Below are 25,533 nucleotides of genomic sequence, written 5' to 3' on the forward strand. Positions count from 1 at the left end.
ACAGACTGGGGAAATGTTTGCAGCACTTGACTACGTGTAAAGTCCATAAAATAAAATTTTAAAGGCCCCATAGCCCATGGGCCTGCCCCACAGAGGCTCCTCCCACACCCAGCCTGCCTTTCCCTGGTCTCAGCTGTGCCTTCGTTCGAGGAGAGGTGCAGGGCTGGGGCTGCACAGCTTTCTGTGGGCCACCTTCCCCCAAGGCTCCCTCTCTGTGCCACTGAGTCTCTGCTCCCAGATTGGTCCGAGCCCACCGGTGGTCCCCTGTCCTGGCCAGTGGCAGGTGCAGTTGCCAGCTATATAGGAGGTGAGCTGAGGGCTTGGACAGGAGAGACAGCCACTGAGGACGAGTCCAGGCTCTTGGGGAGACACTGCCACACCCTTTGTAACCCTCGCCTAGCCTGGCGGGAGAGGCCACCAGTGTGGGAACGCCATCTCTACTGTGGCATTTCTCCGGCATACACAGAGCTCCAGGGGCCACGGCTCGGAGGGCAGGGAGTCTGCTCCCCAGGAGAGCCCTCAACTAAAACGGGGTGAGAAGTGTGAGGCCCTGCCTCCATCCTCGGAGGGGAGCTGGAGCCAAGCACCCTGTGTTTCAGTTCTAAAATGGGGGTGGGAGTTGAAATAAGAAAAATCAGATACCGCCAAGGACAGACGGGCAGTGCATGAGCAGGACCCACCTCGCCAGGAACCCAAGCAGCACCAACCCACAGGTTAGGACACGAACCTACACACTGGCCAGCGAGCCCCTCGCTCGTGCTGCGTGACAAACCACCGAACCGCGGAGGCTCTGCAGCAGGGGCCGCGCCTCAAGCTCACGGTCTGTGGGGCAGTGGTGGCCCTGCCATAGGTTCTGTTTCGGGCAGGGTGTTTATTCTGGGCCGGAGCGGCCACCAGGACACACTCTTTATTGGGGGATAGTCGGGAGGCTACCTGCACGTCTCACGCCCAGAGGCCAGCGAAGCCACAGGGCCAAGTCGGAGGTCAGGGGAAAGGCATGAAGCCAGGGTGAGCTCTCCTACAGGGAGCCTTTCTTGGGAGTGCCACGTTCTGGCGGAACGTTTCAGGCAAGCACTGGGTAATGGCACATGGCACCACTCTAAGAAGCTGCTGAGTTTTCAGCCCCAGCCCAGGCGAGAGACATGGCGCTGGAGATACCAGCCAGCCCATGGCCCCAGGGAGGGTGCTCACTGCTCACTGACCAGTGGGAGGTGGGGCCAGGCCCTAGGCAGTCTGTGGGTGGTCCTCCCCTCTGTCCCCCGTCCCCATCCAACGTCCAGTCCCCACCACTGTGCCCACCTCCCTCATCTCCTCCCAGAGGCAGGAGCCCCAGGGTGCAGGATGTAGGGCTTCCAATGCTTTCTCAGGGCCAGCCCTCCCTGGGCCCGATGCAGGCACCAGCCTAGCTCCTGGGGGAGTTCCAGTGGGGCAAGTGAGTCAGGGAAAACCGCAGCAGTTACTGGTTACGAAATGCATTCCTCTGAGTCATCGGGGCACACTTGTGGCGCTGGGCTGGAGAAAAGGGTAGTCGTTCTGACCAAGCCACCGACGGACTGACCAGCCAGCCAGACCCAGGGCAGCCAACTGTCCACCTGTTCAAAGACGGGAGGGAGTCCCCAGGGTCGGGGGGGGGACACTAAGTGCAACATGTGGGGACATCTCAGGACAGAAGTGCCGAGGCCCCACCTCCCACCCTCTGGGGCCTCAGACTTTGTTGTTGTTACAAATGTTTACTTTCCTCCAAATTTGTTGTATTTTTCTGTAACCCCAACTCTAACCCAACACCCTGGTGTAGACAGTGACCACAGCCCACAAGGTCAAATTCTCCCAAGGTATTGGCACAGTTGGTGATGGGCTGGGCCCAAGGAGTGGAGCCTCTGGAGAAAGACCGCAGCTGCATGCTGGGTCCAGGGCGAGGCCTGGGTGGAGGCCATGGCCTCAGCACCTGGTGTCCAAAGCTAGGAGTCCCCAGGAGGGCCCCTCGGGAGCAGCCAGCAGGGGAGAGAAGGAGTCCAAGGGCCCAGCCTCAGCTGGTGGGGGCTGGGAGGCTGGAGGGGAGGAGGCAGCAGCTAAGGACACCGAGGCTGAAGGATCTGGGGAGTCAGCTGTCAGGCAGGTGAGGAACAAGGAGGGGAACAGGTGAAGGGGGAGCGAGGCCCCACCGGTGGCTGCTCGGCAGTAGGGGCTGGGGCTCCAGGAAAGGAACTGACTTAAAACCCTGTAGGCAGGGAGGGGAGCTGGGTGCCAGGGTTGGGGTGGCAGGGACTCGGCCCTCCCATGGCGACCAGGGCTGGGGAGCAGCCATGGGCAGCCTGGTCTGTACCAGCGAGCGCAACCCCCCTCCTGGCTGGACCCTCCCACCCACCACCTGAAGAAGGCTGCGCACCCAGGCGGCCTGGCTCGCTGACTGAGCAACCTCGCCTTGCTCACACCCCAGTCAGGGCTGCAGAAGGCAGGGAATGGAGGGCCAGGAGCCATGCCGTCCCCTTTCCATCCTTCCACCCCCATCAAGAGCCCTCCTTGGACCCCCTGAACCCCACCTCCTCCCTTCCTACCCCAAGGGGCTCAATGCCCCTTTCTGACCCTCCAAGTTGGGGGGGGGTTGGGAGACGAGCGGAGGGACGGGAGAGGGCCCTTGGGTGGCCTGAGCCCCGGGACACCCCTACAGAGGGTGATGGGCTCGGTGACAGAGCAAAGAGGAGTTCCTTGCGTAGCACCCGCAGAGGTCTCTTGTGGGGCCTACGTCTCCCTGTGTCCTCTACCCTGGGAGGTGGGGGGTCCTGTAGTCAGGGTGGGGACAGCCACTCACCTTCGATGCATCCCGGATCTGGGCATCACAGAGGAGGGGTCTGGCTGGAAGATAGCCAGGTCATCCACCAGAGGCCAGCCCCGGGGGGCATCCAGAGGGCTGTGTGGACATGGGCTCCAGGAGACACTCAGGCCTGGCCTCCCTGGCCTCAGAGGCCCTTGGCAGGCACACAGCCCCTCACACCTCACCCACAGCATCCGACTAGGGTGGGAAGTCCATCGTCCCTGCTTCCCTCCACCTGCACCCTGAGGTCATGGTGTGGACTCCAGCCTGGGCAGCTCTCCACCTCAACGCTCCCTGCCCCCTCCGCATTCCAACCTCTAAGAAGGTCCGGGGGCTGCCTTGCTCCATCTTTAAAGGGAACGCTCTCTTTCCACCCAGCAGCCCGCACCTCAAGCGTCGTCATGACTCGGATCCCTTGCAGGTGCTGGGGCCTAGGGACACCCCACTCCAGTTGGGTCCCAGGTCCCGAGATCCAGGCAGGAAGAGTGAGTTGAGGCAGGAGGCCCAGAGCCTTTGCTGCCAGCCAGCTCAGACAGAGCCCATGACATGGACTTTTGAGGTCCAACTGCCCAGGTGACCCAGGGAAGGAGGGAGAGGTCCCCTGTGACCTGTGTGTTCCAGCTGGAGCCCCCATAAGACCAGGGCCAGAGGTGTAGATGGAGCACGGAGAAGCCACGAGTGAAGTCTGGGGGCTGGCGGTACCCCTGCAGGCAGGGCCAGAGCCGAGGACACAGGGTCACCTCCAAGCCCACCCTGCCACCTGCTTGCGAGGAGGGACCTTGACCGTGGGCAGGGCTGCCTCTAGCCACTCATGCTCACACTTGTGCCAGGTGTGTGGCCTGGATCCCGTGGGGATGGACAGCCTCTGGGGCCGACCCAAGGTGGGAGGGGAGGCCAGCCAGGCTAAGTGCTTCCTCCTCCCCTGGGTGTGGGTGGCCATGGGCAAGGAGCTGGCAGGACCCATGGGTGGGAGGGGCTTCCATCCACAGAATCAGAAGTCACCTCTTTGCCAGGAAAGCGGGCACCAGGAATCCAGCTGGCGACATGCGAGAGGACCCTCCAGGCAGCAGCCCCTCCGGGCCCTGGCTTTGGCCAGAGCACATGAACTGACCCCAAGGCCTGAGTCAGGAGTAGGTCCAGAGCCCAGACCTCTGCCTCAGACCAAATGAGCTGGAATGTGAGCAACCAGGTCCAACATTCCACCCCTCACACCAGTCTCCCTCAGACCCACATGACCCATCCCTCTCTGCGAGGCTCAGGTTGCTGCAAACTCCGCCCAGAAACAAGGGCATATCACGCACTTCCCAGCCCCGTCCACGGACACCTATTTGCACACGTCTGGACCAGGGCCAGGGCCTGTCCCAGAAGCCCCTTCCTCATGCACCCCTGCACCAGGAACTGATCCAGAAACTTTGGTGACTCAGTTGTCCCCACTCCCCATGTGGCCTTCATGGCCTGAACTTTTGCTGGAAGAGCCTGCCCTCCCCTGGGCCCCTGAGTCCAAGGGGCCTCGAGCTGAGGATGGTGGGTGGTGTCCTAGGTGGAGGTGGGGTGGTGAAGCCAGCTGAGCCACCCTAGTCCTCATGGGGATCAGGGAGGAGTTGGAGGGATGGCCTGGGACTGCGTCCAGTGTGAGGTCAGCGGGGTCGAGGTCAGGGGTCAGGCACATTGCGCTGTGACTTGTCATCGCCCCTCTCCATAGAGCAGCATTCCAGTGGCTGCCCTCAGGAGCCCTGTGGGCAACACGACCCCTAGACTCTTCCTCAGAGCCCTCTGGATCCAGTCATGGAACACCCCAAGTCCTGAGCTAACAGGAAGCCTGCTGTCCCCAGGGACTCCGTTCCCTACAGGCCTGGGCAGGGCTTCCCATCCCCAACCACATCCCTGGGGTTGAGGGGCAGACGCCTTGCCCCCTACACTTTCCCAACCTGCTCCCCGGGCTGAGACCACAGACACACCCTCCCTCCCTCGCCACTCCCTGGGCTCCTCCAGGGAGTGTCTCCACAAGGGCCCCTCTTATATAACCTCTTCTCACATTGCACAATTTAGAGGTTTTAAAGCAAAAATCATAAGCTTTTCCTCATCCAAACCCAATGGCCACCCCTCTCCACCTCCGGCACACTCGAGATTATCCTCAGCAGAAGTCAGGCCTGGTGGAGATGGCTTCTGGAGGGGAGTTGTCTCTCCACCCTACAGGCTAGGGGGCTAGGCTCAGGGTTCAGGGCTCGGGCCTTGGGGTTCGGGGACTGGAAGGCAGGTTTTGGTTTGCTGACATTCCCGACTGAACTGCTCGGCTTCCTCTTTCCACGTGACACTGAGTGTGCAGCGTGGCCAGGATGGTGTGGGATTCACTGTGCTGTTCTCGTGGACACTGCACCAGCTTTCATGAGATCGCGGCCACGGAGTGCGTTCCCCGTGGGACAAGGGCATGCTGCCTGCGCCCAGTGGGTCTGCGGTGTCATCCAGACAGAAGTCTAGTCAGTGTTTCCCGCTGGTTCCAATAGGATTTCCTGGGTATGTGAACATTCGAGACCTCCCTGTCTTTAGGGTGCACATTTTATGATCATAAACATACTTTGCCCCTCACTTCCTGTCCCAAGTCCACTTTGCTAGGCTGTGTTGTTTCACTGACTCTGAGCCACTGACTTTCAGCGGCACAAAAAAAAGCCAGATGAGTAATTGGAGGGAGGGGTCTAAAAGACACCCGGCTCCCCAGTGTCAAATAAACACCATGAGAGCAAACAGCTGCCCACCCCCACCCCCCAACACTGTGAGCTCCCAGAGACCCAGCCCTCACGGGCCCACTGCCCTCCAGGTCACATTGGTAGGAACTGCCTGACCTGAAACCATGTCCCATGTCCAGTAACTGCCACTGGGCGGAGCAGCCCCAGCCTCCAACCCAGAAGCAGCTGGAAAAACACCAGCCTCAAACACCTGGCTTCCAGGGGGTCAGAGGCTATGTGCCAGGAGCTGCTTGCCAACCTCGGAAGGACAGAGGACAGAGAGAGTGGCCGGTTGCCAGGCTCTGAGTGTCAGGCACCACAGGGTTTGTCCCGTGCCGTGGCCGCCTGAGGCTGCCTATGGGCACCCAGCCAGGGTCAGTGGAACAGTGGCCACAGACATGGGAGTCTGCTACTGGGGCCAGTGGGGCAGGAGGGCCCAGGGAGCTGCCACAGCAGGCCCCTACCCCACCCCACTCCACCCCACCTCACCCCAGGAGGGAAGGTGGGGGCCCTTGTTTTAAATCCTGGCAGAGTGGGAGGGAGGAGACAAAGAGGGGACAGAGAGGAGGCCGGCCACTTAGCCCAGGCAGTCACAGCCGTCCTGATGCAACCACTGCTGGGCCAGTACAGGGGCTCGAAACTGGCCCTTGACCTGCGCCCTGAAATCTAGCTGGGTCAAAACACCCCCAAGAGAACACAAGCCTCCACCAGGGTGTGGCCTATCCACAGCCTAGGACCCTGACCAGGCAGGTGGCCCCAGGGACCAGATGGGGGAGCAGGGACTCCGCTTGGGCTGCACTCCCTAGGGTATGGGGGCAGGGACCATGGGTGCACCTCCAATGAGGCCTTGCGGGCAGCCCAGCGGCAGCTGGCTCCCCTGACCCGGATCTCTCAATCAGCTTGTTGCCAGGTTTGTCCTGTGTGGGATTTTTTTTAAAGTGTACATGAGCTTGGCCAAAAAAAAAGTGCAAGTCATCCAAAAAATACAAAAACAATACCTCCTTCCTACCCTGACCTCCAGGTACCCTCCCCAAGGTGAGCCCAGCTACAGTCTCAACACACAGGAAGGTTCTGTGTGTAGCCAGCTTCCTCAAGCCACGTTCTCTCTTGGGAGCAGGTGGCTGTCCCTTTCCAGTTCTCCCTACCCCTCTGAGGATCTGAGGCAAGTCACCTCCTTTTCAAAAAGCCAGCCCCAACCTGGCCAGCAAGACCCCACATGCAGAGAGTGCTCTGTGCATGTCCCAGGAACAAGCCTGTGTATGCATGTGACCCCTTCCTGGGGTCAGAGCCCCAGGAAGGATTAGTACTCTGGGCTGTCCACGTGTCTGTGTTCAGTGTGTATCTGTGCATGTGTATGTACTGCATACATGCGCATGTGTGTGCACAGGTGGATTCTGCAGGAGTGAACTGTAGGGCACTTCACATTTTGACATTTTGGGGACCAGCTCATGCCCCAGGGAAATGGAGGTTCCTCTAGCACTTGCTCCCAGAACCCCCGTCCTTGGGCCGCCTTGACAGAGCCCTGTCACTACTCTATCAAAAATGCCTCAAAATTCTTAGCCGTTTAATATTTCATGCAGTTTTAATTCTCAAAAATAAACAATCTGACTTAGTCGTAAAACTATTATTGAGAGTCATTGCAAACATGAACTGACCTGCCTGACATGAGCCTAAGCCTTAGGGGCCCCATGAGACAGGGCTCCAAGCAACAGGGTGGGGCCAAAGCTGGGACAGAATAGGGTCTGGGAGAGGGCCAGGCTGGTCACTCTGGCAACCCTATGTCTGGTGCTTAGGGAACGTGGCACACAGGCACTTCTCCACGGGCTGTTGAGATTACTTTTCTAGTAACAGAAGCAAGGAACGTGTCCTGATTGATTCTACTTTTACTGGAAGTTCACAACAGCCAGAAAGGGAAAGTGCGTCCCACCTCCCAGACAGTCACCACAGCCCAGAAGCTGCCCAGGGGCCACAAGTCCACAGGGACAACCAAGCTGGGGGGTCACTGAAGCAGGAACACAGGAAGGCTGTGTGGTGAGCATGTACATGTGCCTGTCGGGGCCTCGCCACGGATGGCCCATCTGTCTGGACTCATCACAGCAGACAGCCAAGTGCAAGAGACAGAGGCCTGAGCTCTGACTACTGTGGAGGGAAATAACACGTTCCAGGGCCCAGCAGTCACTCATTCCACGTCACCGATGAAGCCCCTGGTGAGCCAGGCTCTGGGGTTAGAGCCTCAGGAAGGATTGGTGCTCTACGTTGTCCATGTGAAGTCATCACCACCGCCCAGGCAGCTGGGCTCGCACTGTCCCACATGGGGGGTGGGGGAGCAGGACCACAGTGCTCTTCCCAGGGCTGCGGTCCTCAAACAAAGGCAGGTGCTCCTTGGTCTATTTCTGAGTGGGCAGAACCACTCATCCACCGACCTGTCCAGGATGTTCCGGCAGGAGACCCCCTCCCTATATGTGAAGGGAAAGGAAGTGTCCATCTATAGGCTGGGCAGAGCAGCCAGGGCAGCACACAGCAGCTCCCTCCTCTCTGCTCACAGGACGGTTCCTGCCCCAAGAGTGAGTCCCAGCTCCCTGGAGCCATCTCCCAGCCCCTCCAACCAGGAGGCTCCATGGGACAGAGGCCCGAGCCCACACCAGCCCTGTGCGCTCATCCCAATGGGCAAAACCAAGACTGGACCAAGGCCACTCCCACTGACCCCGACGCCCATCAGGCCCGGGCAGGCAGTGTCTTGTAGGGGTTCAGGATGCCCTTGGGGTCCAGGAGGGCCTTGAGCTGCTGCATGAGTGACAGGGCCGTGGGCGGCTTGCTGTACCCAAGGACGCTCTGCTTCCTGAAGCCGACACCGTGCTCGGCGCTGACGCTGCCCCGCTGCCCTGCCGTCCATGTGTACACGTAAGGCTCCAGGTCACCCAGCAGCGATGCACTGAAGGCCTCTGCTGTGATGTTGAGGTGCAGGTTGCCGTCCCCTGGGGGGACAGGGACCCACGGGTTAGGCTGCGCAGGGCCAAGAGCCCCCTCCCTGTACTCTGTCTGGTTCCAACTCTTCAAGCCACTGGCCACTGACCTGCAGTGATAAAAGCAGCCTCTTCCAGGGGCCCAGCTCCCTGGGCTTCTGCTCACTTCTCTCTCCAGTTCTCCCCACCCCACCCTCCACCAGCTCGACACATTCCGAGGGCTCCCAACTGAGAGCCCCCAAAGCCTCACCTACTGAGAGCCCAGGGGTCTGACCACACTGTCAGCTGTCACCAGACTCACATCACCAACAATGCCCAGGATGGCCCCATCCCCACCAGAGGCCCCCATGGGCAGCATGGAGGCCTCCCCCCACCCCCAGGATGCCTCCTCCGTCCCCGAGGCTGCCCATCCAACACCCACTGCAAACAAAGTCCTGGTTCCCCAGCTGCCTCCTCTCAGGTCTGCTTGGCCCCACTGCTCTCTGGCCTCGGGCCCCCTCACTAAGACCCCCAGGGCCCTGGCTTTCCAGAATCATCCAAACACATGCTGGCTCTGGCCCTGGGGACGGCGGGCTCACTGCCCACATGCACCCTCTCTCAGGGGTTCCAGAGCACCGACAAGACACAAGATTAACCCAGATGGATCCAAGTCAATGCAACCAATGAGCTGGGTGGGGCTGTGAGCTGGATGGACCCTGGCTGGAGGGAGCCCAGGGAGTACCTGGGGTCATGAGAGCAGGCAGTGGAGTTACCATGGACCGGGAGGAGGGATGCCCTAGGGAGCAGGCAGGAGAGAGGCAGGAATTGTGCTTGCCCTGGGAGACGTGGGAGGTAACACCCTGGAGAAGCTGGGTGTGGCCAGCATTCATGGGAGCCAGCACAAACACACAGAGAAGAGGCCCACACCCAGAGTCAGTGGTCAGGGAGGTGGAGGGGCTGAGTGGACAGTGGGCCAGGCCCAGTGAGGGCTACTGTCCACTCTGAGGGGAAGGGAGCCTCAGAGCCTGAGGAAGGGGCTCCCAGAGGCTGGAACAAACACAGCAAACCTGGGGCAAAACAGAGGGCAGAGGAGTCACAGGAGGGTGGGCCTGTGGCCTCTGATCCAGAGACCTTCGGCTTCTTATACCCCCTCCCTTCATCTGGATGTTTCAAATGTGGGGTGCATAACAGGGACCCCTCCCACCAAAAGTGGTCCCCACTGATGCACTCAGGGCCAAGGCAATTGAAGATGCCGCCGGGGCCTTGCCCAGGGAACTGCGTGTGGGAGGAGACCTACCTCCCCTGACCCCTGGATCTTCCCCACCATCAACCAGCACAAAGTCTGCAGCTGGAGTTCACACTACCTGGTGGTCCACAGACACTGAGCTCAGAATGTGAAAATGCTGAGGTTCCAGGCTGGGGGCCCAGGTCTGCACCCACCCTCCCCACCCCCTGCACAAACAAGCAAGTCACCTCCAACCCAGGCCTCAAACACTCCCACAGGCAAAGACCTCAGGTACATGAGCCAGGCCACAAATTACATCCACACAAAACGAAGCCACCAAGAGCCAGGGCAGCAGAATCGACCACAGGACTCGAGATCCTGCCATTTCCAGAAACAGAATATAAATGCTTCACGTTTAAAGAAATGAGATAAAAAATACAAAACACTGCCTGGCTGGTGTGGCTCAGTGGCTGAACGTAGTCTGGTACACCAAGAGATCAGTTGGATTCCTGGTCAGGGCACGTCCCCAGTGGCGGGGGGAGAGGCAGTTGATTGATGTTTTTCATTGATGTTTCTATGCCTCTGTCCCCCTCTCCCTTCCTCTCAAGAAATCATAAAAACATATTTTTAAAGAATACAAAACATTGGCCAGGCAAAGTTTTTAAATTTGCAAATCTATGTTCTAGAAATAAAGTATGATGCTGAAGCACATGCCTCAGCAAATAGGGTTAACAAGACACTGCGCAGAGCAAGGCGAGACGCGTGACCTGGAAGATGGCAAAACGCTCTGAATGCAGCAGGAACTGAGGCCCCGACCACAGGTACGGCGATCAGCAATGGGGCGGGGGACCATGGGCAGGGCACTGGGCTGCATTTCCAGAAACAGGGCCGGGGTAGCAGGAGCAGGAAGAACAGTGTTTGAAGACACTGTTCCCCTTGGAGACCCAGCAGAACACACGCTGTCACCCAGATGAACCAGAGGGACACAAGGTTGTAAAAGCAGTGAGAAAGGAAAAGCAGATTCCTTTACATGGAACACATGCCCTCGCAGCTAACTTTGCAGTGACACAGTCGGAAGACAGCAAAGCGAGACCTCACGCTGCAGAAAGAAAAGAACTGTCAACCCCAAACTGCTGAAATCCATTTCAGAACAAAATCAATACGTTTTCAGGCGAATAAAATCTGAGATGTTCTGTCACCTACGTCCCTAGTAGGAAACTCTGAAGATGAGACCAGGCGGAGGCTAAGAGCAGACAGAGCGGGACTAGGGGTATGCGCGGGTCTGGACCAACAATGACCACACCAATACCACAGCAGCACAGCCACGGGGGCCAAAACACAAGATCAAATTGAGATCTACTCCAGAACAGTGTACGAACCGCGGGTTATAACAATCGAAGCCACAGGGTCCCAAGGTCCTTGCCCACGTTACAGTCACGGCTCTCCAGATGAACCACCGACAGGATGTGTACAAAGGGGCGGGGGTGGGGGAGGACCAGGGAGAGGGGCGGTTTAAGGAGCTGGCTCACACAATTGTGGGGACTGGCAAGTCAGAAACTGGCAGGATAGACCGGCAGGCTGTAGACCCAGGGGCAAGCTGAAGGCTCAGGAGTCCCTCCTCTTAGGGGATGGACCCCAGTCTTCTTTCTCTTAAGGCCTCAACTGATTAGGTGAGGCCCACCTATGCTATGCAGGATCATCTGCTTTGCTCAAAGTCTCCTGATTTAAATGTTCATCCCACCTAAAAAAGACCTTCACAGCGACATCTAGACTGGTGTTTGACTAAACATCTGGGCACGACAGCCCAACCAGGAGGACCCATAAAATTACCCCACTCGTTGTTTGGAGGAGGCTAATGACACTGGTTAATGTCACACACGGCTCAGCTAAGAACACCAGCTGCACTCCAGGACTGCAACCCAAGGAGCAGATATACACATACAATCCCCTACTTGGTAAATGGAAAAACCTTAAATGAGAAAAAAACATCAACCAAAAGAAGACTGAAATAGGAAAAAAGAAATAGAGGAGAAATGGGACAGACAGAAAGTCGAAAGCAGGATGAGACAAACCGAGGGAGCGAGTGACGGGAGCACAACCACAGCCAACCGCAGGCGAAGGGAGCAAAACCACCCACACGGGCCCCCGCAGCTCGAGTCGTCTCTGAGCTGAAGGCAACTAAGCAGCACAGCTGTCCGGCCCCCCTTCACCAGAGCAGGGCGTCCACGTAAAGTGGTCCCATCGACACCCCTCCAGGACAGAGATCATCGCCAGGAACGCTGGGCCCTGCTCAGCCGGAGGCACCAAAAGGATTCAGGTAACAGCACGTGGTCCAGTTCCCCAGGGAGCTATCGACCTTCCCAGTTTGCTGCCCAGGAAGCTGCAGGTCCTTGTCCTCTTGCTGCGACTTTTCTAGGGGGCACTGTTCTCTGTTGAGATGCCCGCGCCCTGAGCCCCCTTGAGCGCCTATCACTGAGTCCTCTGCGTGCGAGTTGCATGCGTTAGTGAACTTGTTTCTCTCATGGGCTCTGTTGTGTGGATCTTATTTCCAAGGCCTCAGACGAGGAACTTAGGAGGGTAGGGGGAGAAGTTGAGCCTTCCCTGCCCAACACAAATAAACCAAATGCTGTAGTTAAAGACAGAGTGGCCACCCTGGCCGGGCGCTCAGTGGTTAGCGTGCTGGCCGCGGACTGAAGGGTCCCAGGGTCAATTCCGGCGAAGGGCACACACCTCGGCTGCAGGCTCCACCCCAGCCCAGACATGAGCAGGAGCGAACCAAATGATGTGTCTCTCTCATATTGATGTGTTTCGTTGTTGTTTTTTCTCTCTCTCTCCTCCCACTCTCTGCGGAAAGCAATGGAAAAAATATCCTCCGGCGAGGATTAAAAAATAATAATAATAAAGACAGAGTGGCCAATGATGAAGAAACCCCAGCTCTGTGCTATCTTCAAGACACAAGTCTACGTCACGGACAGAAAACAGCTAGCTGAGTCACAGGAGGAAAACCAGCAGGTCAGGCAAACCGCAAACAGGACAGCCAACGTTCCTGTGCACCAAACAAAAGAGGCTCCACGCAGAAGAAACTCTGGAGATAAAGAGGTTCATTTACAGAAGAAAACGACAGCTCTAATCTCCTATCTTCTAAATTGGCAGCTACCAGGAGAGACAGATTGGACTGTCCCCTGGGGGCTGAGGCGCCTGAGCCAGCAGGATGTGGATCTGTGCAAACACGGCCCCAGGGCCTCAGAGCAGCTCTCTCAGGCAGTCGTCACAGTTTTGGAATCCTACCGCACACTGGACCCACCAGGCCACTGACTAGTTTCAGAATGACACAGTCCCTGACTGACACAGACGAGGCATGACACAGACCAAGTGTGACACAGGCCTACCATGACATAGAGCAGGTGTAACCCAGTCCCCATGTGACATAGGCCTGGCATGACACAGGTCAGGTGTGACACAGTCCCCATGTGACACAGGCCTGGCATGACAAGGGCCAGGTGTAACACAGACCAGGTGTGACACAGTCCCCACATGACACAGGCCCAGTCTCTTGCTCCAGTGCAATTAACAGCAAGTTAACGATTTTTAATACAGCTAGAAAACTCCCCTATATTTGCAAATTAAAAACACATTTCTGCCTAACTCATGGGTCTAAGGAGAAATGACAATGGAGATGAGAAAATGACTCCTGGGAGCCTGGGGCCAAGGTCAGGGCTGCAGAAGGGCAGGGCAGGGGCATGCCAACCACAGAGGCCAGGAGACAGAGTCCCAGCGAGGGGGCTCCAAGCATCACACCCATGGACGCTCCACCCTCCCACTGCAGTCCGTAGAGAGGCCATGTGCGTTGTTCACGATGACACAGGGACCTGGAGCCACAGTGGCTAAGTGATGGCTACTCCCTGGCTGGGGCACTTCCCTGACCACACGAGCACCACGAAAGGAAACAAGACATACAATGAGCACCATTATGCCAACATATTCTAAGTTCTAAAAGAAATGGACAAGTTCTTAGAAAGAAAAATCGCCAGGACAAGCTCAGAAAAAAATGCAAACTGGACTATCCTTTAGATATTCAGGAAACTTGTCTGCAGTCAAACTTTTGGCCACTGATCTTCACTGGAAAGTTCTCCAAACACAGGAGGAGAAAACTACTGCGTACAGACTCCCAGCGACGGAAAAAGGGCGACTGCCCCAGCATCAGCCAGGACAGAATCAAGGATCCCGACAGAAAGACTCCCAAAAAGTTCCCATGCAGAATTAAATGGGATCAAACAAGATACAGAAAAGAACATGGCCAAGTGGGGCTCACCCTGGGAACACGGCCCTGTTAGCCTCAGGAGGGTCTAGTGTCATTTGGTCCCTGACTGTTACAGGACAAGTGCTCGGTCATCTTGAAGCACCGACAAACTCAGCATTCACTCCCGATTTCATGGAGGGAGAGACCTCAGCCCACTGGGACCACAATGGTGTCCTCAGCTGTGGCACAGGTTGGAGTTACTATCCCCAGAGGAGCACTCACCCAGTCTGGAGTCTAAACCCTCAGCTCCACCACACCTGTCTCAGGAGGAAGACAGTCAGTACCCCTGCGCCCACCCTCGGCCCTCTCCCCGAATGCTAAGGTTTCTAGTCCCTGGCTCTACCAGCCATCATCCCCATGAAGGTGGTTTGAGGAACAGGGTTACTCACTTTCAACGTAACCAAAGTTCCCAACCCTTACTGATGTCTCACACCGCTGTGCTGAAGCAGCCTTCCTGACTCAAGTCCCACAGACTGTCCCGTGCTGTCCTCTAACTAGGGTCACTGCTGTCCTCACTGGGGGATCTCAGTCCTGCTCAGACTCTAGGTTCAGGGTCCATGCCCTACTGCACCTAAGGAGCTCCTCATGCTCAATGGCACTCTTTCCCCAAATACCCAAAAGACTCAGGAAAATGGTTAGGAATCTCTCAACCCCATGTTTTGTCCATCACTGTTCAGAAGGTGGACATGGCTCTGAGCTAGCCCAAGGTTAACCACGGTCCGCATGCCCAACTCTGCTCACCCAGGTGGCCGTAGCCCACCACGTGCTTGGCCTTTGAGCCGAGGCGGGCGCGCAGGTCGGTCACAAGGTCGTACAGCCTGTCCACAGGCAGGGAGATGTCATACTTGTACACGTAGCCATCCCGGCTCAGTGCCTCCGTGATCCTCTCCCGCAGGGCCCACAGCGTCTGCGTGGATGGACGAGAGGAGACAGGCAAAGTCAACACCTGATGGTGATGGCGTCCACGGCAATGTGTTGTGACAGGCACTGGGCTTCCATCCAAGGGTCCATAGTCCAACAAGATCCTAGACGCGACACCGGGACAGCACTCAGTGCTAGCGACTGAGGCACCAAGTGCCCCCTTCTGGAAGGGGACAAGCAATGACGGAGGACACTCCAGGTACATCCTGTAGGTCTGGGGGATGGGGTGGGGGATGCATGGCTGGCCGGGGCTGCCTGATGGGTGAGGGGCTGGGGAGGCCCCCAAGGATAGGCCCTGGGCTGCCAGGGGGCACTCAGGGCATGGGTGGGACAGGGGTGCTGGTGGCTGGAGCAGGGACAGTGGGGGGTGTAGGGCCTGGGGACAGGGTCTGGAGGGGACTGTCTCGGCAGTGCTGCCCTTCCACACAAACCCAGCTGTGGTTTACCTGTTTGGGTTAACTTGTCACTGTGGACATTTGAAGCCCTTGTGAGGGAGCAGAGACGGTGTGCTGTGCCACTGCTGGGCCCTGCTGTCCCACCTGGGCCTCATCCCTACTCCTGCCCCCACATACCCCACCATCTCAGGAGACATCATGGCGAAATTTATAGGGTAAGGATGCCCCTTTTGTTTTTAACATAAGTATAGTGCCATGAGCACCCCTAAAAATAATGATTTCCCCATTCTTCATTGATGTTTACAGTCCCATGGGTCACGCTGCCCCCCAATTATCAGCAGGTCCTAGTGGCCCGGCCCTTCATAAACCCAGAGCCCAGCAACGTCCCCGCAGAGGTGCCAGAGCCATGAGGACCCCCAGCTCACTTGCTGTTCTACCCACTGGCTCCATGGGCCTCCATTCATGTCCGTCGTACGTGCAGGGCCACAAGATCTGCTCTGCCTACCCGCCCGCCTGTCCCACTGGCTCAGGGATATTCTGCACAAGCCTCCTGGGTGCTCCCCTCCATCCCGCATTTGCTCAATGCCCCTTCCCAAACCCCATACCTGCCATCTCCCCCTCTGGTTGGTCTACCTGGGGGGAAGCCAGCCCAGCTCCCTACCCCCAGCACTAAACCTCTGGGCACCACCATCTGAGAAAAAGGCTGTGGAGCCAGCAGTCCAGACTGGCCAGGACCAGCGCATTCCTACCTCCCCACAAAAGGACAGCAGCCATCCTCTGAGGGAGGGTCCCCACCCAGGTAACCTGCTCCCTGAGCTCCAAGCAGACACCTGGAGCACAGTGGTGTCTGCTGTCTTCTGCAGTGAGACCGATGGAGGGGGCTGTGCCTGGGCAGGGAGGACATTTGTGGGCAGAGCAGAGCTAAGGGGGGAAGCATCAAGCCTGACAGGGGCCTGGCCAGGTACTGTTGTAACTCCGTACGTGTAACATCTAACTAACGTAAAAGTAACTGTAGAGAAAAAGGTTTAATAGTAGAGACATAGAGTCAATAACCAGCCGATCACTGGGAGACAAGATCCCACTCTCCCCTCATCCCAAATCAGACCCACCTGGGCCCTGTCCTGCCACTGCCCCCTGCTGGCCACTGGCCACACTGCAGCACAGGGGACCACGAAGGGAAATGGGATGGAGGGGAGCACCCAGGAGGCCCTGTGATGGTGACATAGCTCCCCTGCCCCAGGCCCGAGCCCCTCATTGTGACCATGGCTCCCCGTCCTAGGCCCCTCACTTCCTTCCTTTGTCCTTGGAGGCCGAGTCGCTCTTGGTGCCAAGTCATACTCAGGAAAACGTCTCACCCCACGACTGGCTCAATGCCGCACTACGCCTCCCACGGCTGCACAGTTCTGTTTAAAACACTGCTGAAGTGGCCTAGACACCAAGAGTGTGTTTCCAAAGAGGTTCTTCTACCAAAGCTGGGACAGCCACTCACGTCCAGCCACAACCCACACTCAAGCGGACACGAGGCCTTCCACGTGGTCCCGGTGAGTGGGGCTGGGCAGAGGATGAGGGCACCAGGACACACACCTTGATTTTCCTCTGGTCAGTAGCCAGGGTCCCGTCAGTCACCAGGCCGGAGCCCAGCACAGATTCCAGGAAGCTGCTCAGCTTTTCAGCATCGTGCTCCCCTCTAGAGCCTGAGGTCTCGACCAAAACATAGAATGGACTTTCTGGAGGGCAGAAGGCAGGAAGGGCAGGCAGGGTGCTCAGGCTGGGTCAGGACAGCTCCGGGTCAGCACAGCCAAAATACCTCTGAGGGCTGTTGTGGTGCAGATGGGCCCAGAGCCTGCAGAGCAGCTCTACTGAGGCTGAATGTCAGATGGTTTGAAGACGGACCTTTCACTGTGACAACCACACTCACTGGAAACCCAGGAACCACCAAGGGGACACTGTGAAGCCCTCACTGTTGGCACCTGGATGGGCCAGGGGTGTCCCAGGCTATAGGAGGCCACTCTTGCCAAACCCCGGGAGACCCACAGTCTACCCAGAAGCCTGCCGTCCACTCAGGGACCCAGAGGTCCATCGCACCCAGAGGTCCATCATCTTTCCAAAGGTTTTATGTGTCTTATTTCTTTACCACTGGACATTTGCATTGTTTCCCAGTTAATAACAAAAGTAGCATTTCATTCAAAATTTATAATTTCATTCCTTATTTATAATTGTTATGGACTGAGTTGTGCCCCACCCCACCCCAATTCCCATAGTGAGGCCCTAACCTACCCCTAATGTGACTGTTTGGAGATAAGGCCTTTAAGGAGATAACTAAGGTTAGATGAGGTCAGAGGGTGGGGCCCTGATCCTGTAGGGCTGGTGCCCTGCTAAGAGGAGGAGTCGTCACCGGAGAGCTCTTTCTGGCCACCAGGTGAGGACAGTGAGAAGGCAGCCATCTGCAGGCCAGGAAGTGGGGCTCTCTGGATATCAACCTGAGGGGACCCAACCTCCAGAACCAAGAGAAATAAATTTTTTTTAAGCCACCCAGCCTGTGGGTTCTGTTAGGGCAGCTAAGACAATGATGATTTCTTTAGGGTGGATCTCAGAAATCAAATCACCAAGACCTGCACCTGAATATTTTTAACCTCTAGGCTCATAATCTCAGCAGGGACTGGGAGCGGGTGCTGCACTCATGACTTGCTCAGAGACTGGAGGGTGAGCATGTCACAGAATGGCATGTCTCTCGGTCCTGGAGACAGGACAGCATTTCTAGCAAGTGCACTTGGTTGTTTCGAAGACACCAGAGCTCTGTCCCACCCGACTGCATTAAGTGAACTGAGGACACATTTAAAATGAAAGTAAATGAGAATTCTAGGCTCATTCAGTCCTGGTGAAACCACAACTGCAGAGGAGCCAGCATCCTCCTTCCCGCCTCCCCCTCTGCACAGGATGAAGACCTAACAGCCTGAGCCATCCCATGCAAATACCTAAAAGGATCAGCGTGGGTCAGTACCTTGCACTGGGCTGGTGAGGGAGAGGTGGTGCTTGACCAGCTGCATGCACTCAGCATCCATGAACTCGTACGCTGACAGGATCTCCCCCAGCATCTCCCTGCAGGTCCTGAAAGTCTGCAAAACCTCAGCAAAGCCTGGGCAACCTGCACAGGGCACAGCACCTCAGGCACACGCCAGCACAGACCTTTGCCCAGACCCATCCAAGTCCCCTGTGAAGCAGCCTGACAACCCGACTCCCAGCTGGCGAGCAAAGTGGCCTCAGAGTGGCAGGAGCACTACCAAGGGAAATACCACCAGTCAGCCAACAAGGACATCACAGGAATGGAAGACAAAGACAGAGAGGGCTCGCTGAGGATGCCCATGGTGCGGGAGGCCATGGGAAATGAGAGGGGAGGAGACCTGGGAAAGTCTGTGCACAGGCCAGAAGCAGTCTCCTCTGGAAAAGGCTTAACTGTTCTTCTTACTAAAGCAGTGCTCAGGTTTCCTTGTGACTCGCTCAAGACACTCACAGAACACCAAGAGGCTGCCATGGTGCCTAGGGCGAGGGAGCTGACCGTCCAGCCGGGAGGCAGAAAGGACCCAGTGGATTGCTGCAGGTGGAAAGGGCCAGGGAAGGGTCAGGGATCAGAGGCCACAGAGAAATCAGGAAGAGTGTATGAGAGAGAAGGGCTTGGGCCTTCGTGGCTAGAACGTGGCTGCAGAGGGGCTCAGCTCACATGGACCACAGCGGAAGAAAGCATTCATGAACAGGTTGGAAGAAACAGGTGGAATGCAACACAGTGAAAGGGATGGAAAGGATGGGAGAGGGTGAGAGACGGGAGGGAAGACACCTTTAACCACAGGCCAAGGAGAGGAAAACGGCGATACTGCAATTGAGAGGAGGCGGGCCAGGGAGACCCAGAGAAATGTACCGAGAACCATGAAAGACCCAGTGTCCAAAGAGAGGTGGACCCCTTCAGAGCAGCCGTGGGGGCGCCCAGAGTGGCATATTTCCAACAGTGGAAGCAACGCGTGCCCGCCTGGAACTGTACACCCAGTGGCCGTGCCTCTCGAGAATGAGCATGGTTCAAAGGCATTTTCAGACAGACTGACAGTGAGAACCCGTCTGCAGCAGGCGCCCCCCACAGGACAGGAAGAAGGGAAACAGCACATTTATAAAACAACGGTGATGACGATCCAAGAAATGAAGACAAACAGGACCAAGAGTCCAGACGAGAACACGGACGTTAGGAGGGGATGGTCCTGACCGCCCAGAGTGAAGACCCTGATGGGACTGACTGGCCACACTGGTATGTTAGGGGCACAGCAGCCTCCAGAAGACTGGCGGTTTGCGCCCCTCCTGACCGAGGACAGGTGGAGATGGACCACACAGCTACCCAACGGGATGAAAGCAAGAAGGGGGGTGGATGCAGACAAAGGGTGGGGCCTGCGGGAAGCAGGTGCAAGGTTGTGATTCAAGTCCCCTGGGAAGGGAGGGCATCTGTCCAGCCCCACCGGGAAGACCGGTGCCCTCGACCTTATGCCCAGCGACCCCGTTTCCCAAAGAACCTGAGGCACATGCTCCTGAGTAACAAATGATAAGAGAGGCAAGGAAGCCGGTCTGGGTGCAGAACAAGGCTGTTCCACCCAGAGCCCGCAGGCCTGACTCCGCACCCAACTGAACACCAAGGCCAGGTCCTGGTTCCCTCTGCAAAGAACAAGAAGCCAGGAAAGCCTAGCTCCCAGTGGCAGGCACTGCACCTACCAAGGAAGGCCACATTCACAGCCCTGGGCTTGGGCGGACACAGGATGGACACGGCGGTAATGACCCCCAGGGTACCCTCTGACCCAATGAAGAGCTGCTTCAGATCATAGCCAGTGTTGTCCTTCCGCAGGGAGGTGAGGCAGTTCAGGATGGTGCCGTCGGCAAGCACCTGGCCAGAGAGTAGGAAAAAAGGGTGTTTATGCACCAGCCCACAGTCCAGGAAAGCAGGGGCCCAGGGTGGGGCCTGAAGTTACCCCATCAGGCTGAAGGAAAGACTCTTCTTCCCTGGCTGGAGTGAAATTCCTCCACCCACAACCATGAGACTCAGAGCCCAGTTCTCAAGGGAAGCTGGGCAAAGGCAGGGTCTATACCTAGAGATGCAGCAGGGCCCATACCTGGGACCTGACAGCCAAGTCCAAGGGGCCTCACTCAGAGGCCTCGTGAGCACACTGACGGCTGAGAAAAGGCCGGAAGACCCATGCCCTCAGACTGGCACGGGGACACAGGGAGCCAGGCCGGGCACCCCTGGGAGCAGAGCCCCACTTGCAAGCATGGCAGTGGCTCCAACTCACCGCTTCCAGGCCCAGGACAGTCCCACGCAGCGAGCCGTATCTCAGAAACCGCAGACCACCAGCATTGGTCGCCAGGTTCCCCCCAATGTGGCAGCTGCCCTTTGCTCCCAAATCCAGGGGCATGATGAAGTCCCGCTCTTCCACGTACCGGCTCAGCTCCTCCAGGATGCACCCCGCCTGGCAAACCAGGATCCCTATGGAGCAAGCAGAGCTACACAGTGTTCCCAGCTCCGGGTGACTCAGAGCCTCCAGTGCAACTTCCCGCTAAGGAGTGGCCACCTCAGAATTTGGCCCAGAACCCAGAAAGGAGCTTGTGCCCCATCCCTTCCCAAGAGGTTATCTCTGTGAGCACCACGAGAAAGAAACACTGGCACTGGCCAGTCTGCTCAGTGGTTAGTGTCGCCTGCAGGCTGAAGGGTCTCAGGTTCAGTTCCGGACAAGGGCATGTGCCTCAGCTGCAGGCTCGACCCCGGCCAGTCAGGGCATGCGGGAGGCAAACAACTGATGTGTGTCTCCCCCTTTCACTCTCTCTGAAAAGCAATGGGAAACACACCCTCAGGCAAGGACAGGGGAAAAAAAAGGAAAAACTAAGCTGGTCAGGCGGAAATGAGAAAACACGCATGCACACGCATGCACAAGGAAGGAGAAGAGAGGGTTGCTGTAAGGCAGTGGTCCTCAGCTAAGGGTGGTTCTGCCCCCCCAGGCACGTGACAAGTCTGGAGACATTTCTGGTTGGGGGTGCTGCTGGTGTTGAACGGGCGGAGGCCAGAGATGCTGCCAGGCACCCTACGGTGCCCAGGTGCCCCCACCACAGAGAATGATCCAGCCTGTACGTCCTGCTCGAGCAGCCAACACCATGACGCTGCCACACCGAGCAGGAAGCCCCTTCATGCCACAGGACCTCACACACCCAGACGCAGTCCTGGCCAAGAATGTCCGAGTCCAAAGGGGCCACAGTGGCAGCCCATCCGCTTCACCTCAAGCACACAGTGTAAGTCACTAAGTGGCCAACTAAATGACACCCCCTGTGAGGACATGTCCAGAGGGCCAGGCATGGACAGAGCTGGTCCTTTCTTTCCCAGGCCCAGGTCCCCCACCGCCCACCCCAGCAGCTGAAAAGGAAGAGGGTGGCACCTAGAGGAGCCAGGCTCACCAGACAGGTTGTGGAAGCTGACCACCTGGTTCATGAGGGAAGTAGACAGGATGATCTCATCAAAGACAGGAACGCTGCCCCCCACCAGGCCCGTGTTGCCCCCCTGGGTGTTCACAGCCAGGTTCCTCTCATGACAGTACCTGGGACAAGCACGGGAAGGGTATCAGTTCCCTCTTCTCCACACCCACCCAGTCCCAAGGAACACGCTCCGGGCCAACATCTGGCTAGAAGGGCAGTGATGGCAATCGAGGGCCCCCCGATGGGTAAGGATTTGGAGAAATGGGTGTGCCCACCCCTGGGAGGCAGTGTGCCCGCGAGCATCAAGTAAACCCACCCGGCAAGGTGCCAGCCTCTAGCGATGGATTCTGAGAGCAGGCGCACATGGAAGCTTGAGGGATAATGGAAACTCAAGACCACTTGGTGTGGTCCGGCAACTTTGGGGGACTGTAAACTGTAGGGCACTTGTGAGGTGGGAACCTTCCATGGGTCGAAAATGGCACAGAAGAAGAATACGCACCAAGAAACGGGCATGGATTTGCAAATGGCAAGAAAAAAACCTACAATGTCTTAAATATAATGTGACAACATTTAAAACCACCAAACGCCACCAGGGGTTATCTTTGGAGGAAAAATTAGCGGTTGCTTTTACATTTTATTTTTGGTGTTTGTTCTGTGAATCCTTGTCTGATTTTTTTTTCCATTGATTTTTAGAGTGGAAGGGAGGGAGGAAAGGGGGTGCAGAGAGAGAGAGAGAGACATCAGTTGCCTCCCACACTCACCCCGACATGGGGCAGGGATCAAACCTGCAACCCAGGTACGTGCCCTTGACCAGGAATCAAACCCTCAACCCTTTGGTGCAAGGGCTGGCTAATGCTCTTAACCACTGAGCCACACCGGCTAAGACTGTATTTTCTTCTTTATGGTTTTCTACGTTTCCCAATTTTCCTATCATGAACATGATAGTTTATTGATATAAAAAATCAAGAAACGTACAGTCCATTTCCTTGGAGTCTGCAGCCACTCCCACACCATGCTCAGTCCAGCACCCAGGTTCTGAGGTCTGAGGTTCTGAGGTTCTGGGCTCAGCCCTGCACAGGATGCTTCCTTGGGTCTGTCTGCATGTCTTCATGAGGAAACTACTCACAAACCACAGAGAGGCACGGTGGGCTTCTTACCTGAGGATGTGAGACACCTCCTCCGATGTCCTGGGCTTCAGCAGCACCTTGCTACAGCCTGAGACAGAAAAGAGCATTACACACAGGAGGGGACCTCCTGGGCCTACGCTCTGGGAGGGGAAAAGAAGGTTCTTCATAAGCACTTTCTGCTTCCTTGGTGAGGTGACCCACACAACCAAGGTCACCCGCAAACCTCAAAGGCAACAGCAGTCAGTGTGTGCACTGAGGGGAGGTGAAGAGGCCGGCAGAGGGTGCTGACTGCAGTACCGATGAAGGTGGCCGGATGTGAGGGGAGGGGCTCCTGCCTGGCTTCTCCACTGCAAGTTACCAAGCATCTTGTAGGCAGCCACTTGACACTCTGTAGATACCCTACTGCTCCTCCAAGCTCACCTGCGAATTTAGCATCTGTTGATTTTCCTGCCAGGAGTGATTCTTAGGATGGTTGCCAAACAGTGATTTTCAGCCACCCTACACTGAATACCGGACCTCGTACTGTAAGGAGGGGTCTCCTCTCTCCCCCATTTATTTACTTAGCTACTCAATCACATCAGTGCGGGCTCAGGGGATCTTCTTTTATTCACTGGGTTATAATTCTCTGCTATCATGATTTGAGGTCCAGATGTGGCAAGTGGGAGCCGGCATAACTAGTCTGTCAGTGTCCCTAACAACTGCCCCCCTTCTGCCCCAGGCATATAACTTTTTAGTAAAAGGCTTATCTTTGCCTTAAGCTAACCCTGTCAATTATTCTTGTGCAGCTACATCAGCACACTTCCTAAATAAAGGTAATAACCACTCTCAAGTGGTTGCTAACTGTCCTGTAATGCAATCCCCACCTTGCTTTCTCCCACTCTCATGTAATCTTCATTATGGTCTTTCCTTCATTTCAAATTCATGAAAGCTTCAAAAGGGTTATTTTCTGGAGCATTTGAGGTCTTGCTCCCTGGCACGTCATCGCTTGGGCTCAAATAAGCTCTTATAAAAATTCTCTACAGGTTTGGGCGTTTCTTACGTCCCATGTGATGGCAGAGGCAGAGACTGGGCAGACGCTGTCATAAGCCAAGCGCATCCCCCAGAAGTCCGGAGAGGCAGGCAGGGTCCCCCGCTCCAGAGGGAGTGCAGCCCTGCAGACACCTGATCTCAGCCCAGCCGCCTCCAGAACTGAGGGATCCATCTGCCCTCTTAAGCCCCGGCCCTGGTGCTTTGTCACACGGGAGCTGAGAGGAGCGAGCGGTAGCAGGGGGCCCCTGGAGCAGCAGGGGCTGTGCCGTCCTTGAGCGCGAAGGCGGCAGGCGCCACCCGAGTCTCCGCAAGCTCTGTCCTCGGAGCACCTGTCACCGCAGGCAGCTTTTCCTCGGCTCACCTCGCAGGGTTCGCAGCCAGTCCACGTTCGAGGCCTCCAGCTCCCCCGGGTCCGTGATGACCCTCCCGGGGACGATGCCCTCCAGGGCGGCCAGGTCTTCCTCGGACACCGAGGAGAAGGGCAGGCGCCGCACGGGGTACCGCTCGCAGGTCAGCGCCACCTCGGGGGCGCGGGGGGCCCCGGAGCTGCCTCTGCGAAGCAGGGGGCTGGTGCCCGCGAGCTCAAGGAGGCCGCCCCCCGAGGGCGTCCCGGGCGCCCCCGCCCACGTCCGCCGCGCGAAGGCTCCAGGAGCGCAGGCCACGCGCCACCGGAAGGGCCACGCAGGCCACCGGGGCGCCATAGCGCGTGCCCTAAAGAAAAGCAAGTGGCGGGGCCGTTAGGAGGCAAGTCTTTGCCCGGGAGGGGCGGGGGGGCGCGGGGCACGGTCGGCGCTCAGGTGCTGCCCCGGCAGGAGCCCCGCCGGCCCTGGGGCTGATCCCCCGGAACGGCACCGGGGAGGGATCCACGGGGAGGGATCCACGGGGAGGGCGCGGCAGCGACACCGCGCTCGGGGCGCTTCGAGCTCCAGGGAGGCGTCACCCCGAGTGCAAAGAGCGCGGACCCCAGACGGAGGGGGCTTCTCCAGCCGCCCACGTGCTGGAGGCGGGTTGCCCCAGACCCCGCACCGGTGAGGGTTAGGGGAGAGGAGGGGAGAGGGGAGAGGAGACAGGAGGGGGGCAGGGGAGAGGGGACAGGAGAGGGGGCAGGGGACAGGAGAAGGAGAGAGGGGACAGGAGAGGGGAAGAGGGGACAGGAGAGGGGGAGGGAAGAGGGGAAGAGGAGGGGGGAGAGGGGAGAGGAGAAGGTGGGAGGGGAGAGGAGAGGGGGGAGGGGGGAGAAGAGGGAGGGGGGAGAGGGGGGGAAGAGTGGAGTGGGGGGAGGGAAGAGGAGAGGTGGAGAGCGGGGAGGGGGGAGGGGGAGGGGGAGAGGGGGAGGGGAGAGGGGAAGAGGGGACAGGAGGGGGGAGGGAAAAGGGGAAGAGGAGGGGGGAGAGGGGAGAGGAGCAGGTGGGAGGGGAGAGGAGAGGGGGGAGGGGGGAGAAGAGGGAGGGGGAGAGGGGGGGAAGAGTGGAGTGGGGGGAGGGAAGAGGAGAGGTGGAGAGCGGGGGAGGGGGGAGGGGGAGGGGGGAGAGGGGGAGGGGAGAGGTGAATACCTGCCCCACCCGGCGCT

At 57.7% G+C, this 25,533-nt stretch overlaps 1 protein-coding gene across 4 annotated transcripts; it reads right to left on the reverse strand.

Annotated features, from left to right (window-relative positions):
- Window positions 1-7,400: 7,400 nt before the first annotated feature.
- D2HGDH (D-2-hydroxyglutarate dehydrogenase) lies at window positions 7,401-24,674 on the reverse strand. 4 transcript variants are annotated; one of them, XM_087819449.1, is made up of 10 exons: window positions 24,325-24,674; window positions 22,965-23,022; window positions 21,790-21,929; window positions 20,637-20,830; window positions 20,065-20,233; window positions 18,320-18,463; window positions 16,903-17,045; window positions 14,744-14,909; window positions 8,357-8,480; window positions 7,401-7,991 (listed from the first exon to the last, which is right to left on the reverse strand). In XM_087819449.1, exons 1-10 carry the CDS (start codon window positions 24,662-24,664, stop codon window positions 7,787-7,789), a joined length of 1,683 nt encoding a protein of 560 aa, XP_087675575.1. In that variant the 5' UTR covers window positions 24,665-24,674; the 3' UTR covers window positions 7,401-7,786. The 4 variants fall into 4 exon arrangements, with proteins under 4 accessions (XP_087675575.1, XP_087675574.1, XP_087675576.1 ...); XM_087819448.1 differs by having other exon boundaries at window positions 8,357-8,510; XM_087819451.1 differs by having other exon boundaries at window positions 7,903-7,991; window positions 8,240-8,510.
- Between the last annotated feature and the right edge of the window lie 859 nt (window positions 24,675-25,533).

Source organism: Miniopterus natalensis, chromosome 8, assembly GCF_054644295.1.
Source record: "Miniopterus natalensis isolate mMinNat1 chromosome 8, mMinNat1.hap1, whole genome shotgun sequence".
NCBI classification, from domain to species: domain Eukaryota; kingdom Metazoa; phylum Chordata; class Mammalia; order Chiroptera; family Miniopteridae; genus Miniopterus; species Miniopterus natalensis.

Bases quoted from the DNA above. Each gene is read 5' to 3' on its own strand.
- D2HGDH (XM_087819448.1), bottom strand. From the start codon at position 24,664: ATGGCGCCCCGGTGGCCTGCGTGGCCCTTCCGGTGGCGCGTGGCCTGC. The intron at 18,464-20,064 runs GTAGGTGCAGTG...TGCCCTGTGCAG, and splicing joins TGTGAATGTGGCCTTCCTTG to GTTGCCCAGGCTTTGCTGAG. The intron at 8,511-14,743 runs GTGAGCAGAGTT...CTGTCCCCCCAG, and splicing joins GGTGGGCTACGGCCACCTGG to GGGACGGCAACCTGCACCTC.